The sequence below is a fragment of the Pinus tabuliformis genome, chromosome 3_2 (assembly GCF_031772625.1).
Source record: "Pinus tabuliformis cultivar Carrire ecotype Pingquan chromosome 3_2, CPIR1, whole genome shotgun sequence".
In the NCBI taxonomy this organism is placed as follows: Eukaryota; Viridiplantae; Streptophyta; class Pinopsida; order Pinales; family Pinaceae; genus Pinus; species Pinus tabuliformis.
The window spans coordinates 1035369311-1035386241 of record NC_142302.1 but is presented as its reverse complement, the minus strand read 5'-3'; the positions used below and the strand labels follow the sequence as shown (position 1 = coordinate 1035386241).

Here is a 16931-nt window from a genome sequence, read left to right as displayed (position 1 = left end):
CAACTGGGTGCCAAACTTGCTCACCCGACAGAGAAAATAATCCGACAATAATACCTCTCTGTTTGGAAGCAGATATTTAGAAAATCTACCCCACGAAACCCTCTCCAGCAACCTCTGAAGCTCAGCGTCAACCCAAAACCCTCTACGTCAGCTCTTTGAGGCACTGCGCAACCTTTACGACCCTTTGTGTCACTCCTGCTGCCCTCTCTGTGGATGATGCAGGCCCTTTTGGCCTCCGCGTAGACCCTTCTAGTCTCCGCACAGTCCCTTCTGGCTTTGCGTGGCTCCCTTTGGCTCAACATTTGCCTCTCTCTGCTTCTGCGCTGGTCTCTCGGCACTATCTCTTCCTCTCTGTCTCGCACTCACTGCCCCTCGCTGCAATTGATCACTGATTCGATTTCTCTTAGCAAACCCCCCTCTAGAAAATCAAATGACTGATCACTCTGGTGTATTCTCCAACTGACCCTCAAGCCTCCTCTTATACTTTTCCCGTTGGTCCCTCAACGACCGAGATTACATCTTTAATCAACGACTAAGATTAGATTTGGCTTGATCCATGTCTTTTGGAACCTTCTAACCCAGTTGTATATTAACATCCATTAATATTTTATTTTTCCTAAGTTTAGACTTAGGAACTCCATTAAAAATATTAATTATTTTAATATCTCCCAAACCTGGCCAAACCATTTCTGGGTCTTGGAGATCTCATGTGCTTTAGCCTCTCCACCAATTTTCACGGCTAGAGCACATCCGATGCTACCCCAAATCAATATTTGATACCTGCAAATTTAGCTTTATCAGTTGCAATTGTGTAAAGCTTTTGGCCATACTCCTCCAAACTGATAAATTTGTCATTTGGTGCTACTAGTCTTGGCAATCCTCTTTGGTTGAGCAATTTGAACTTAAAATGAAACCTCTGGACAATAGTTTTGAAAGTCTGGCACTTTGTCTCCAACTGAGTCATGAGATTTTTCTTCTGCAAAACTTTCTTAATCTCAAGAATGGTTTCTGTCCTGTCTGCAATTTGAATTTCTTCTAATTCAACTCGGGTTTTTGAATTGAGCACCTTAATCACATCTATGGCCTCACTTGGTTTATCTTCAAGGGCTTCTTTGACCTCTTCAATCGCTGCGTGGCATCTAGTAATAAGCTCTTCTTATTCAAAAATAATTTGTATAGAGGACCAAACTTTAGTTATAGCTTGACTTATATTTGCCAAATATTTTCCTTGGCTTAGGCCAAGGTCTGAGCCATTAATGAATCATCTTTCAACTCTTGAATCTTCTTGGTCAGTCTATGGGTCTTTTGCATCTATTCAACATAAAGAATATCATTCTTTATCTTTTGTGTCTCCAGATTTTTGAAATTCTTCTGAAGCTTTTCATTTTCCTGTCTCTGGAGAGACAACTCCTGTATAACTTTATTTAGATCACTTGTAGTTGATGTAGACTCTACTGTTGCTGATGTCAATTCCCCTGCTGTCCCTGCCACTGTGATTGGTATCGCTGTGATTGGAGCTATGGACACTTGTGTAGATTGTTCCTTTTCCTTGAGCAAAGTTTCTATCTGTTCCTCCATCTTCTTTATTTGTATATTCTGCTCAATGATTAGTTTGAGCATTTCTTCTTTATGTTGCTCACTTTCTTCAATCTCCTTGGTTTGAGGATCCTCTGTAGAAGGTAATTTGTGTTGCTTCCTTAGTGCTGTGATGTCGGCATTCTTCTTCTTGATCATGTTCTCTGCAGCTTTAACATTAGTAGGATCATATCCAATCCTGATGACTAAATCTTCTAATGATTTGAACCTGTTATCTTTTGCCAAGGAGGATATCTTCTTCATCTTCATCTGTGACTGCACATTTGAAAGAGTTGTTCTCAACTTTGACAGTGCCATGGCAATGTTAGTCATGCTAGAGAAAAACATCTCCCCAGGCAGTCTATGCATGTCCATTTGGTCAATAGGATGTATTTGATTCTCATCAAAAGAAAATATGGTTTTCTTATAGTCTGAAGAAGCTTTTGAAAAAGGCACTTGAGCCTGTAAGAATGCCATTTTCATCCTTCCCTTTTCACTGTCAAATGCTGTCAACAATCTATTCTGTGAAGTAGATGTTTGCTTCCATAATTGAGCATAGACATTGGCCTTTAGAGATTCATTCTTTTGCTTAATTTCAAGAAAATTAGTGAAAATGTTTGGCTCCTCTTGTTCACCTACTCCTGCTGACTATGTAATTTCTAATAAATTTTGTGAAACTGAAGAGGAAGATGGAGTGTTAAGGACAGTTTCCTCTGATCCTATAGAAACCTGTGAATCATCTAGATTAATAACTATGGGCTCTTTCTGACCCTGAACAATGGTAACTTTAGAGTCAGTCTTCTGTTTCTTTTGATAAATGAGAAACTCTTTTGCACCCTTTGCTGAAGATGATGATTCTTCTCTCGGCCTCTTTTCCTGCTTACTTTGAGAAGTGGGAGTTTGAAGGGTAGAAGGAGGTATAATTTTCTCTTCTGCTTCTTGAAGTGTGTTCTCCTCCCACTGTTCTTGATTCCTATATTTCTCAATCTCTGGTCTTGGAGTGTGATTATAAGGTGTGGTTTTAAGTTCCACCCTTAAATTAGAGATTATGTTGAATGGGTCATAAGACCAGGTAAAACTTGGTTGAAATCCCATTTGCTTGAGAATTGAATCTGCTTCAATTCCTATTGCTCTAGTATTACAAATAAAGGGTCCCACTTGGGACTTGATCTTGAACTGAGATTTTCTTTTCCCTGAAACAAAATGTAGCTCGTCCATGTTGATCATTTGCCTTATATATTCCATAGAGAAAATTCTCATTGGAACATATTTAGGCAATTTGTATGGAGCTAACTCACAACCATATACCCTAATCTCTGTGTAATTTTGGTAAAGATACCAGTCTCCAGTTTTAGCTTGGTCACTTAGGTGCAGGATTTTTTTTATCTCCGGGTTGATTCTTGGTTCACTCTGGCTGCTAAGAATCTGTGCAACTGGATAAATGAAACAGTCAATGAAATCTGAAAATTTTAACTCAATTGAGCTTCTCCTGACCAATGAATTCCACTGTGTAACTGATTGATTTATTTGCTGATCATCTTGCTTGTGTAGGGTTATCGGTAGCATGTCTCCTTGTTGAAAAAGAAACATATGAACTAACACAGAAGAATACTTGAATACACCCTCAACAATGATTTTCATTCACTGTTCATGTATATTTTCAGCCAAAAATTGACTGTAATTATACATGAATTTTGGCTTGTGTTCTTTGGAGAAGATGGATAGATAACCCAGAATAGGTTCATCTACCCATTAGTTTGTTTGGTAACCTAACAGGCAAGAAACTAGAGAGATAATGTGTTTAGCTCTTTTTGGGAACATTGAGGCTGGATATGGAGGGTTCTTTTTAGGAAGCTCAACATCTTCTGGAAGAAAGATCTAAAAAATTTGAGCTCTTTGGGGGAATGTAAGCTTATGGTATAGATCCATGAGGATAGCAGCAAAAAAATGGCTAAGGGAATCATTCTCAGGAATCAGAAGCATTTTGTTTATGGTTTCAGGTGTGATAGATATCAGAATGTCTCCATTCTGAGCTACCACAGTTCTCTGCAGGGGATTATACCTAGCCTGACACCACATAACTAAATCAGGGAATGGATGAGTTTGAGGAAACATGAACATGGGCAATAGTGATTCCCATAGGTTAATTTCATCCTCTGAGTCCTGATAGGTCTGTTTTAACCAATGGTGCAATTTGAAAATATTGAATTCGCACTCTGTGTCCACAATCTTAAAAAAATGGTCAGCTAAGGGGATGTGGTCAAGATCTAGGGTATCAGTGGCTTTTGGATTTTCCTGAGTTGGGGTTTTGCTACCAGAGGGTTGGTCCTTTCTTTTTGGTGCCATATTCTAATAGATAAGGAAGAAGAGTAACAGGATGTTGATGAAATGGGTACCTGAACAGAGAGCAGTCCCTATAAAAAATTGGTGAGTGCACTATCAGCTTGAAATATAGGCGCAATCTGTGACAAAATTTAACCAAAGCCAAGCTTAAAAACTTGCAATTCAAATAGTGGCGATGAAAACAAGGGAGTTGCGCGAAAGGGATGGAGGGTTTATTTATAACAGCATAGCGATTACCGTTAAGATTGCATCGTTATCCTACGGGATTGGTGTGCATTAATGGACAACGGGAGGCAGGTAACGGGTAGGAGGAACATGTATGAGTGTAACGATAGGAGAATGGGTAGGGATACATGGAGGAAAACAATTAGCGGGACGAAGGCGCGGGAAACTTCGATAGTCGTTGGTGGAGTGACGTATAGATGAGATGGGATGAGTAGATTTCGGGGGGGGGGGGGTAGTGGTAAATGGTATTGCGCAAGGGGGTGCGAAGTGATGAGGACACGACACGTTGCAATGGGCCCTCCGAAAAGGAAACCACTTTTCGGACCCCCCCCCTTGCCATTAACGTGAAACGGTAGAAGGGGGTGTGAAATGGCTTCCCCGCTGTTGATTTGGGCGGTGAAGAGAATCATCGTGGAAAAGTATCCACTTGATAACACTGACTTTAATCTAAACTTTATAAAGCTTTGTTTATACAATGTTAATCACCTATAGAAGGTAATTAACCCTAATTAAAGAAACATTTATCTATGAATTGGCGCATTTGATCTAGCGGCCATTTATTTTCCCTAATCCTATTCTAATACATCATTTGGCCATGTTTTGAGCATATCAGGCCAAATTTTATTTTATTCTATCCTATCTAATCATGTTCTACCAAGATTAAACAATTTGGTGAACTTATTCACTAATCTAGAGACATAAATTTAAATGATTTGATCATGGTTAAGCTATATGATTCAAATCAAAACATCAGGCTGTGGCATTTTAAACAAGCTACACACAAAACCCTAGTTTATTTGCAATGTAATTTTACTCTTTTCTAGTGGCATTTAAATTTGCTCACTTTATACAAATTTTTTCTTTTGATGGGGTTTCATTTCATCATTTTTTTTTTATTGCATTTTCATTTTTTATTCTATTTTTTTATACCCTCTTTTATAAACAAAAATTAACTTATCAAAATCAAATATGTTACAACACCACGCACATATCTAAGAATGTGTCTAGCTACTTCCCAATGCACTCTTTTTGGTTCCACCATGAACTGACTAAGAGTGTTGACAACAAAGCATATGTCTAGCCTGGTGTTGACTAGATACATGAGTGACCCAATGAGCTATTTGTAAATGGTGAGGCCCACTTCCTTGTCTCCTGATGCATCTATTTTCTTCCAGTTGGTGATCATGGGAGTAGCCATGGGTTGATAGTCTTGCATTCTGAACCTCTGTAGCATATCTCCCTTGCCCAAGGAAGATTGCCCCATTCTTCTCCCAAACTTCCAATTCCAGAAAATAATACATCAACCTCATATCCTTCATGTCGAATTCAACGTCAAGGTTCTTCTTGCAATCCTCTATGAGCCTGGATGATCCTATTAAAAACAAATCATCCACATATAATATGGTATACCAGAATAAGTGGCTCATTCTCTACCATTAAATAGTAGAGATTGGGATCAACATCACTTTTGACAAATCCTGACTGCTGCAAGTAACTATCAATCCGACCATACCATGCTCTGGGTGCCTGCTTAAGCCCATACAGGGCTTTCTTTAATTTGCAAACATTAGTTTTCTTCTCATGAGTTTCAAAGCCTTCGTGCTGTTTTATATAGACCTTCACTTCTATTACCTCGTTCAAGAACGTTGTCTTGACATCCATCTGGTGAATCTCCCATCCCATTTGAGCTGCTAAGGATATAATAGATCTGATAGAGGTGTAACGGGCAACTGGGGCGAAGGTCTCTTCATAATCTATTCCTTCTTTCTGAGCCTACCCCTTTGCCACGAACCTAGCCTTGTACTTCGCTATACTGCCATTTGCAACGTACTTGATCTTGTAGATCCATCTTGATCTTACAACTGATCTCTCTTTTGGTCTAGGTACTACTTCCCAGACATCATTTGTCATGATAGAGTTGTATTCTTGTACCATGGCATCCACCCATACTTGGTGTTGAACAACTTCTTGAAAGCTAGAGGGTTCTTCAACTCGAGCTACCAATGCCTGGTATTTGTTAGGTTGTCTACGTTGCCTTTTCTCGGCTCTAGGAGCTCCACCAAACTCCTCTGCGTCCCTCAGTGTCTGTCGTACTTCTGTGCTGATCCTACCACTGGTGGTGGGAGGCTCAACCAACTCCTCCTCCTGATCTTGCTGTTCCATCTGTTGAGAACTATTTGGATTTCCTCCTTCTGAGGAGATACTGGTACTGGTCACCGTACTCGATCCAGGTGTTTGTCCTCCTGCTTGTCCTCCTTGTTGCCCTTGTTGCTCCTGGACTAGTGGAACATCTCCTGACTGATCCTCTGTTGGCATCTCACAAGATTTCTTGAAAGCTCTATCCTCCATGAACTTTGCATCCCGTCTCACTACAATCTTCCTGCTGCTAGCAATGCAGATTTTGTATGCTTTTGAGGTCTCGCTGTATCCTACAGGATACCCTTTTTCTGCAGTGTAATCCAGTTTACTACGCTTCTCGTCTGGAATGTGACAGTATGCCACGCTTCCAAATATCCTGAGATCACTGACTACCGACTTTTTCCCTGTGAAGATCCCTTCGGGCGTTTTCTTCCCCAATGCTCTATGAGGAGTTCTATTATGGATATACACCGCTGTGTTGCAAGCTTCTGCCCATAGATACTTGGGTAGATCCTGATCATACAACATAGCTTTGGCTGCCCCAACAATAGTTCTATTTTTCCATTCTGCTACTCCATTCGGTTCGGGATTATATGGAGCTATCCACTCTCTTTTGATGCCCTCGTTTGCGCAGAAATCTGTGAAGTCTCTGTCCGTATATTATCCACCATTATCTAAATGTAATACCTTTATCCTTTTCCCTGTCATATTTTTAATGAGAGCCTTAAACTCTCTAAATCGATCAAAGACCTCATCCTTGGTCTTTAAGAAATAGATCCAGGTCTTTCTAGAGTGATCATCAATAAAAGTGACGAAGTATTAGCCACCACTAAGAGCTTTTGTGGACATAGGACTGCAGATATCTGAGTGTATCAATCCCAATACACATTCTGCTTTATTGTTGCTTCTGGAAAAAGCTGCTTTAGCGTACTTCTCCAGTATGCATCCTCGGCATAAGTCATCATGCTTATTACTAAGGGATGGTACTCTTGTAACAATCTCTCTGAGCATCCTAAGTTCTCGATGGTGTGAGTGTCCCATTTGCCTGTGCCATAATTCATTTCACTCCTTCTCACCATTATAGTTGCTGCCTATCAGTGCCATTGGTGACTCAAGCTGCAATCTATACAACTTGTTGCTTCGAATCCCAATTTTCCTTTTCTTCTTCTAGCTTGGATGCTTGACGTATACTTTCTTTCCCATGAAGTATACATTGTATCCCTTGTCCTGTAACTGGGACACTGAAATCAAGTTCATTCCTAATCCTGGCACATGCAGAACATTGGTGGCTCGGATGCTGGTCTCTGCTTCCGTTTGAAATGCTATGGTGCCTCTCCCTATTGGAGTACATTTCGTTCGGTTTCCCATAGTGATTTGGAAGTCCATTTGTTCTTCTTGATAGCTCGAGAAATGTTCTCGTACTTCAGTCATATGAGCTGAAGCCTTGCTATCAATGTACCAAACATCTACTGACCTTGAATTTGCTAGGCATGCAAATTCTTCATCTAATATGGTAGATAACTCTGCGACACTTTGAGTATCCATATTGTGCCAATTTCCGATGCTAACCTGTCTCAACGACTGCTGCAGGAAAAACTGTGTCCCCTTTGAGACAACCCCCCTCACTGAATCTTCTACTACACTGTTCCTTCTGCCACTGACAAATTTCGATCGAAAAGAATTACCTCTCCGTCGACTCACTCCGAGAGAGTTTTCCCACGAATCTAATCTTCTTGGCTTTGAACTGTGCAAGCCCCTTGGATATTCGAATCACTGCCCTTGGAATTTCGAATTCCTTTTCTTCCTTCAACGTTGGGTCTTCCGGCTTCTTCCTTCTGCTTTCCCTTGGCTCCGATACCATATGAAAATTTCTAAATAGAAATCCTACTGCAAAAATTAATTTTATTTCTTCTACTTATTATCTCAGAAATAAGTTATTCAAATTTCACAGTGTTCTTACAACAAATATCGAAATATATTCTACTGCAGCCTTCATAATTAAAATATTGCAGAAAGTAAATGTGAGGAAAAATATTGGCACAAATACAATCACAATGACACAATTATTTTTAGACAATCGTCCTCGGAAAAAGCCAATGTGGGAAAACCAGTGTAGTAGATGAGAGTTTCTCAAATTCTCATGTACAAATTACAACCAGCAAAACATGAGTGAGAAATTTTATAGATGCTTCTTGACAAATTTCTGATCTAGGTGAAGTACTCCTCTTCCTCGAAATCCCTCTGCGTCCCTCTGCGTCAAACTTCTCACACTGGCTCAACGTCTAGATACCCACGCAGGCTTTGCATCAATCTGCCTCTGCGCCGCCTCTTTCTGCATCACCATGTTCCTGCTTTGCGTCTTGTTTGCCTTGCACTCTCGAAAGATGCCGATGCCCTCTTTTTGTTTCTCATCTGCAAATCTCTGTTTGATTCGATTTTCTCTTGCTGAACTTCGACCAGTGAGAAAATCGATCTTACTCGGGTAAGTGAGTATCTGCCTCTGGTGTATTCTCCTAGTGCCCATCAAGTCTCCTCTTATAATCCTCTCGTTGATCAATCAACGTCCCAGATTGGATTCTAATAAATGGCTAGGATCATATTGACTTGATCTCCATCTTCTTCTAGAAGTTCCACCCACAATTTAGATTAATACCCATTAATTATTTTAATTTCCTAAGTTTAGACTTAGTGTCCCATTAAAAATTATTAATTATTTTAATAAAACTATTTCAGGGTGGAATTTCCCAAAATGATTTTTGGGTATTGGAGAATGCATGTGTCTACGCCTTCCTGCAGAATTTGAGACTACAACACTGGAACACATTCCTCGCTAAGAGGGAGTGTTAGTTTTTGTAGCATCGGACGTGTTCTAGCCTTGAAATTTTGTGGAGAGGCTAGAATGCATGAGATTTCTAAAACCCAAAAATTGTTTTTGGAAATTCCGCTTAGAAATGACTTAATTAGATTATTAGTCAGTTTTTAAATATTTTCTAAGTTTAAACTTAGGGAATATGATTAATTAATCAGAATTAATTAAGTTAAGGTGTGAATGTTCTAGAAACTCACACAGATCGACTTCAAGTTAATCCTAGCCATCGATTAAGATCTAATCTTGGCCGTTGAAGTCTCAACAGAGGATTATAAGAAGTAGTCGACAGGGCTTGGAGAATTCACCTGTGCAGAGTTCGATTTCACTGGTAGATCAATTTCTTGAGTAGCAGCAGTCAGTTGCCAGAGAGAGCAAGAGAAATCGAAGCAGTGAGAGAGGGGCAGGGACAATGAAGCGGAGGAAGGATTCCAGTTCCGGTGAGTGCATTTGCAAAGAGGCTGAGAAGCTATAGTGAGGTTGACGTAGAGCAGCATAGTAGCCTCTAGAGGCAAAGTCGAATTGCTGAGAAGCAAAATTTCAGTGCCAGAAGCTGGGCATAGGTTCTAGAGGCTAGGAGAGACGTTTTCCCAGACATCAGTTGATCAAATGGCTTGAGGAGAAGCTGTTCCAAGCTGAGTGTAGGAGCAACTGCGCTAGGGTGATGCATTGACTGCGCAAAGGCAGTTTGGACAGCTCAATTTGAGCTGAGGTTAGTGCTTGGATTTGCCTGTGGAGTGAGGAATTTCTCCTCACTAGATGTTCTCGCCAGTATTTCTCTGTAGGATTGCTAGTTTTGGTATCTGGTTGTACTCAATTTATTTCACTGCTGCATAATAATAAAACCCTCAGCTGCTGCACTAGTTTTCCCAAGTTGGTTTTTTCCGGGGACATTGGTCCAAAATAATTGTCATTTTATTTGTGTGTGCTACTATTTCTTCTAGCGTTTATTCTTCTGCAGCTTTATTTGTGTAGGATGCAGTGTGAGTTATTCAGTATTTGTTGTAGAAAATAGTAAATAAATTGTTAACTTAAAATAACAATTAGGAGAATAATTTCCAGTTGCTGCAATAGGAATCAGGTTTCCGATTTTTCACACTTTGAAACTGAATGACAATTATTTTGGAAGCGCCGCCCTATAGCATGGTGTCTTCGGCAAACTGATATCTAGATGGGTGCCCTTTGGCTCGACCCTATCTAGATATCGACCTACCCCATTCCCTGTTGCTCTCAAGCAGTCATCACTCCATCAAGAGAGATGAAGGCAGGGGAGTTTTACCCAGACAGAGATCACATTCAGAATGTATTCATCTAGATTGAAAGCTAGAGTCCACTTGTTGAGATACATTCCTCTGGATCCGAAGAAATAAAGGCCATTTCTAAAAGATTGCATCTCTGTTTTCTTTGAACTCGAACAAAAAGGCGAAGGACCCATTCCCACATGCATATAGCCAGTTCTGCCCCTTCATCTTGTCCTTCCATGTTTTTTCGATCCTGATCTCCATTGATCGTGGGGATGGCCACATCCCAGTAAAATTTCCAACCAGAGTGTGTTTTGAGAAGGCAAGGGATGTTCTTTTTACCCCCGAAGGAAGAGCCACAGAGAGGATAGATTCCGACTTTTTAACTAACTTTTCCTGCGTGGATTTGCTTTTGGGTCGATTTGAAATGACAGCCACACAAGCTTGAAACCCGGTGGCCTCTCCTTCAGGAGTAGGAGGAGGGGGAGTGACCCCCTCTGCAGCAGCCATTGCGTTATGCGCAGCTCAGCGAGGGTTTGCAGCAACATTGCAGAGCCGCTTCCACACACCCAGAATATTATTGTAACAAATCAGATTAGAGAGCATTGTTAAATTCAGATCTGTGACTATTTGTTGAGACAGTAAATTTGTAACTGGGTTTAAAGAAATTATCAGTACATTAGTATTATTATGTTGATCCGAGGGACAGAAAAAGTTACATTGGATGCTTTGCCAGTCAAGCCAAAAGCAATCGTGGTAGAAACAAAGTCCTAGGGTAGGTATGGTACAAAAACTATGCTTATTTGACCTAACAAATATGAAGATGCTGAGTGAAAATCAGATGGTGATGAGATAAGATAACTATATTAATGTTTGATGAATGACCACAAAAGTAGGTGGACACAAATATAATTTTCTTTCATTTTGAATAGTGTCTTGGTTATTAGTAGTTTGTGTTTGTGTATTGGAATTGATGAAAGTTATTTTGGATCAGTCAGAGATGCATCTTATCTCCCAACTGTACCACATCCAATTTGATGGAATAAGTTTTCATTTGATATGTTTTAAGCTTCCCCTCTTTTCCTCAAGGTTGTATTCTATTTTCAGAGGATTCTGTTTAGAATGCAGTTGTGTACACAGAAACAGACAGAAACAATGGAATATTTTCCCCATCGTTCAACAATTTGAGATATTTTATTCTTTTCAAGATTGTTTTGTCCCTGGCTGTAAGCAGATACTTAACTGATGCATGATTATATTTCCTACTGTCTCCTTTATTGATTATGTTATTGGTATTGATGGCAAAATGGAGGGAGAAAGCTTGTTAAGGTTTGCTGTTGAAAAACATACTATATTGTTATCTTGATGTATTGTTGGCTAATAATCCCTTCTTTTTTGCAGTTGTCAATTTACCATCTGAAAATCATCATTGGTTTGTCACAAATGACTCCATTGCTTTGATTGATCCTGTAATGGGCATAGTTGGTGCAGCAGCTGTTGGAACTACAAACGTTGTTGTAGAGGACTTGAGAGTTGCTGGGCATCAACAGACAGCAGCACTGCATATAGTTATACCTAATGAACTTCATTTATATCTGTCATTATTCACGAGACTAAGAGGTGTTCTCAATGGAGAAGATCTTGTATCCTCTACAACACCATGGTATTTTGTGGTCGGTCGTGAATATGTTGTTCATCTTAAGGCATTTTCCTGGCAGTCCAGTGCTCAGCCTCTTTATTTGACAGAGGTTTGTGTTACAAAAAACCTTTCTAATTTTAGTTGCACTTTATCTAAAAGGTTGGTTCTTCAGCTTTTATTTTTTCTATATATTAGGCATCTAGTTACTAGTATCCTTTTCATACAGAATGATAAATATTAACTAGCTTGAATAATTTGCTTTTATCCCACATCGATAGCAATTGTGAGATGGAGATGGTTTGTAAGGCAGTACCCATGCCAATTTTTTTTCCAAATCTGGACAGTCCTTGGGTGCAAGTCCCTGTGTTGACGTGATGGCATCCTCCCTAACTCTATTACTAACACTGCCAATGGTTTCAGTGTCATGCCTTGCAAGTTGTCTTTGTGGTTGTTATCTGTGTGATGTTACAATCTCTTTCGAAAGTGGCATATCTCATGTTGAATTTTTCTTCCATATTAACACCTCTCTTCAATTGTGCGCGTGTGTTAATGTGCAGTTGGGTATGTGTTACAAATAATCCTATATAGATAGCACTTGTGAGATGGGGATGGTTTATCAGGCATTACCTACACCAAAGGCTTTGCTAATTTGGAAGGCTTTGGGCTGCAAGTCCCATGTTGATGTGATAACATCCTCCCTCACCCTGATGTTACCATTGCCTGTGGATATAGTGTCACATCTCATGGATTATTTTTGGCTTGTGGTTATTTTCTATGTGATGTTACAAGCTATCTTTACATTGGCATATTCTTATGTTGGGTTTTTGTTCACATCAATGCTCTTCTTAATTGTGTTTGTGTGTGTTAAACATCACTGTTGGGTGTGTCTGTCAGTGTGTTGTGAATATCACCAGCCTAGATCCATCTTAACTCCGGATCTACCATCTCTGTTGAGGTGCAAACCTCTTTTAGAGTGAAAATAGATTTGAACCGTCGCAACACTTGGTAGATCCAGAGTTAAGATGGATCTAGGCTGGTTTAATTATTAACTTTTAAATAGCCACATTAGAGAAGAATACCATGGGAAAAACCATGGGTTAATAACACCACAGGGAAAACCATGGGTTGGAGTCCGAAAATGTTAAACAGGACATTACAACACTTTAAGGTATTGGGATGGAGATTTTTTTTTTTTTGTTTAATTTAATTTAATTTTAATTTTTTTAAAGTTTATTTTATTTTTATTTTGACTGACTCAAAATGTTAAACATTACAACATCTCTATTGTTACCTGCTAGATGTACCTAGAAAATAAATGAAGAAGAAGACAAAAGTTGGACAAGGCATCTGTCAAAATTTTTTGTCCAGAACTCCAGCAGGGCAATCTTGCCCTTGCTCTCTCTCTTCTTTCTTCTTTCTATATGCAAATTCTGTATCCCTTGGGGTAATTGTAATAAATGTCACTGGCATGATGAATTTATGTAAAATACTTATAGCCTTGGACCTTGGTTGCTAAGGAAGTTGCTCCATAGTGTTTTTTTTTACTTAAGTAAGTGGTAAATAATCAATTGAGTTTTTTTACTCAAAACCTCCAAAGTTGGAGTGCATCTCAATAATTGGGCCTTGAGTGTGTTTTCTAAGTCTAGGGCAATTTTCGTCCAGAACTCCAACGGGGCAATCTTGCCCTTGCTCTCTCTCTTCTTTCTTCTTTCTATATGCAAATTCTATACCCCTTGGGGTAATTATAATAAATGTCACTGGCATGATGAATTTATGTAAAATACTTATAACCTTGGAACCTGGTTACTAAGGAAGTTGCTCCATAGTGTTTTTTTTACTTAATTAAGCGATAAATAATTAATTGAGGTTTTTTACTCAAAACCTCCAAAGTTGGAGTGCGTCTCAATAATTGGGCCTTGAGTGTGTTTTCTAAGTCTAGGGCAATTTATATTACCATGTTAGGCATTAAGGTTTTTGTAGGATTTTTTAATAAAAAAAATTTCCTGCAGAATGGATATTTTTAATTAATTATTATGTAACAAATAAAAAAGTGGTACTAGGAAGACTTGTATGGCGTGTGAGGACTCGTTTTTCATCCTTGAGTACAAACACTACCTTAGTAACTATTACCCACCTAAAGCGGGTACCCCTAGGAGAGAACAACCCTTGATAGCCACCTTGTATCCGATGTGATGTGTCACTTTATGTCTGTCCCCTGCATCAGATGCTTTCTCACCCATTTTGTTGAAATGTGAAACAATACTGCGAGGGTGTGCGGGGGGGGGGGGGGGTGAATCAATATTGTGGCTTATGTTAATTTCTTTTTCTCCTCAAACCCTCATTCATTCACTTATAAGCGGCACATCACGTAAACAAATCTATACACATTGTGAATCATAAGAAACATATTAAAACTAAATGTCAACCATAAGAGTATCAATATGCATAACCAAAAATAGCAACATAAATAACATGCACACATAGAAACATCGAGATTTCTGCTGGAAAACCCTCTCCAGGGCAAAAAACCACCTGTTGTTGAATTTTTCTATTATGCTGAACAAATTTGTTTACATGGAGGAGCTACCACCCAGTAGATGGAAGACTCGACCACTAAGACAGTCTGCTAGCAACATCAGACAAAAGGACTCTTCTCACATGACTTTACGAACACCCATTCGTTGGAAGCCGCTACAACCAATGAGCCTTGCCCAATTCTATTGGACTCTGGAGAAAATGCTTCCCATACTGATTTGTTTGCTAGAAGGTACCCACCTTTTCTACACACTGTCTACCATTAGCCTCAATGCTCTCAACACCTCCATGTTAGCCACGTTTCAGAATATTTCACACTTGGCTCTCAAACTCGCCCAACATGAGCAACCCAACAGCTACTCTTTGATCTGATATGAAAAATAAAATATGATAATCACACCACCCAACAATGCTACATTTTAACAATATGCAAAATGAAATATTGTAGCACACACTTGCTCTCACACATGATCCATCAAAATCAATAATAATATATTCTCACAAAAGTATATATCAAAATATCCTCAATAATCTCTAATCAATACCATGGGCAAATACTATGGTTAAGCTGATACCAAGGACACTCACACCATTGTGAATGGCAAGTCAATACCACGGGTCAATAAAATGGTTATGCCAATACCATGCACCCCTATACCATGGTAATGTCCAGGTCAATACCATAGGCAAATACCATGGTAATGCTAATACCTGTCAAACCAATACCAAGTATTGACTTGGCCCACACACACAAGCAATAACAAGGTAATGCCAATGCCAAGAATACATGTACCATGGTAATAACACGTGCCAACCTGCTCCACATACATACCAAATCCAATCATCATTGCAACACAACCAACAACATCATCAATGTACCTGCACCACATGTATTTGTGAAATATGCCTATTTTGACACCAATGCCAACCATCAATCACTACAACCAGCAATTGCACCAACAACTGCATCATCAATGCCAACACATTTGTCAAGAGCATATGTTAGAAGGTGGGCAATCCGACCCAAAAGGTATGTTCTTCATTGTAATCGGGTGCTTAGGCTTGTTTTTCATTTGGGCATTTTGTGCATGCATCATTCAGTGACTTGGAAGAAGGAAGGGCATTGACCGTGGTTTTGTTCCCTCACCTTAAATGGGGGATTAGTCTTCAATCTTAGTCTCGTGGGATCTCTCTTATTGGCCTATTGCTTTAAGAAGGGCACTACTTGGGAAACCTAGATTTTGGTAGCATGGTCCCATTTTCCCATTACATATTTTTCACTCCCCTCCGCACATTACAAGCCCTATTTCACCATTTTCCTTCTTTGGGTCTACATGGCCATTGGGTCCACAGGTGTTGGCACACCCTCTCCCCTTGTTCACATATTTGGGTCGGGCCTAGGAACGTTGCCTTGGAGGTTGATTTAGCTAAAAAAAATTTAAAAGCAAACCATGCCCACAAACAAAAAACAAAAGAAAAATAAAATCATAAAATGCAAAAGATGGCTGGGACATATTCTCCACTCGAGTCTCGGCCCCTATCTGCATAAATCTTTTGTTGGTTCTGTGGCGCCTGCATGTTATCCTTGAGGGCTCTAAGGATATCCTAACTCTCCTGTATCGAGTCCTTGGCCCTTGGGGTCCTACTGTCTCCAAAAACAATGTCAACAAACATTAGTGCATCATAACCGTACAAAGCACGAAAATGAGTCATACCTATGGACATGTGGTGGGTGGTGTTGTAGCAATACTCACCCAAATGCAACCACTTCACCCACGCCCTTTGCTGCTCGGTCACATAGTCACACAGGTGGTCCTGTAGCCATTTATTTACTATCTTTGTTTGACCGTTTGTTTGGGGGTGGTAGCTCATGCTAGGAGTGAGCTCCATCCCCATAAGCCTAAACAACTCTTGCCAGAAGCCCCCCATAAACCTGTTGTCCTGATCATTCACAATGGTCTTGGGGAGACTATTTGCCAGAAGCCCCCCATAAACCTGTTGTCCTGATCATTCACAATGGTCTTGGGGAGACTATTGTGCCTAGACACGTCCCTAAAAAATAGCTCGGCTACTTGTGAGGTTGAATACTGAGTCGGAATAGCGAAGAAGTGGGCATATTTAGTTAGCCGGTCTACCACCACATAAATATAGTCTCGACCTTGCATTGTTGGCAACTTGGTGATGAAGTCCATCGAGATGCTCTCCCATTTCCTCTCAGGAATAGGGAGAGGCTGCAATAGTCCTGCCGAATGCATCTGCTCCACCTTGGTCCTCTGGCAGGTATCACACTCTTGGATGTGCCTCAGTATGTCCTCCTTGAGGCCCTTCCATGTGAAGCGTTCCTTGACGGCCTGATAAGTCTTTAGGA

The 16931-nt window shown here is 39.9% G+C and overlaps 1 protein-coding gene across 2 annotated transcripts in view; it reads left to right on the top strand.

The window, feature by feature from the left end:
* EMB3012 (embryo defective 3012) overlaps positions 1–16931 on the top strand; it is a 382712-nt gene that overhangs the window by 74452 nt on the left and 291329 nt on the right. For both annotated transcript variants that reach the window (XM_089417406.1, XM_089417405.1), the window contains exon 5: positions 11791–12137. In XM_089417406.1, the coding sequence (XP_089273532.1) occupies positions 11791–12137 (347 nt within the window). The remainder of the gene's footprint in view (positions 1–11790; positions 12138–16931) is intronic.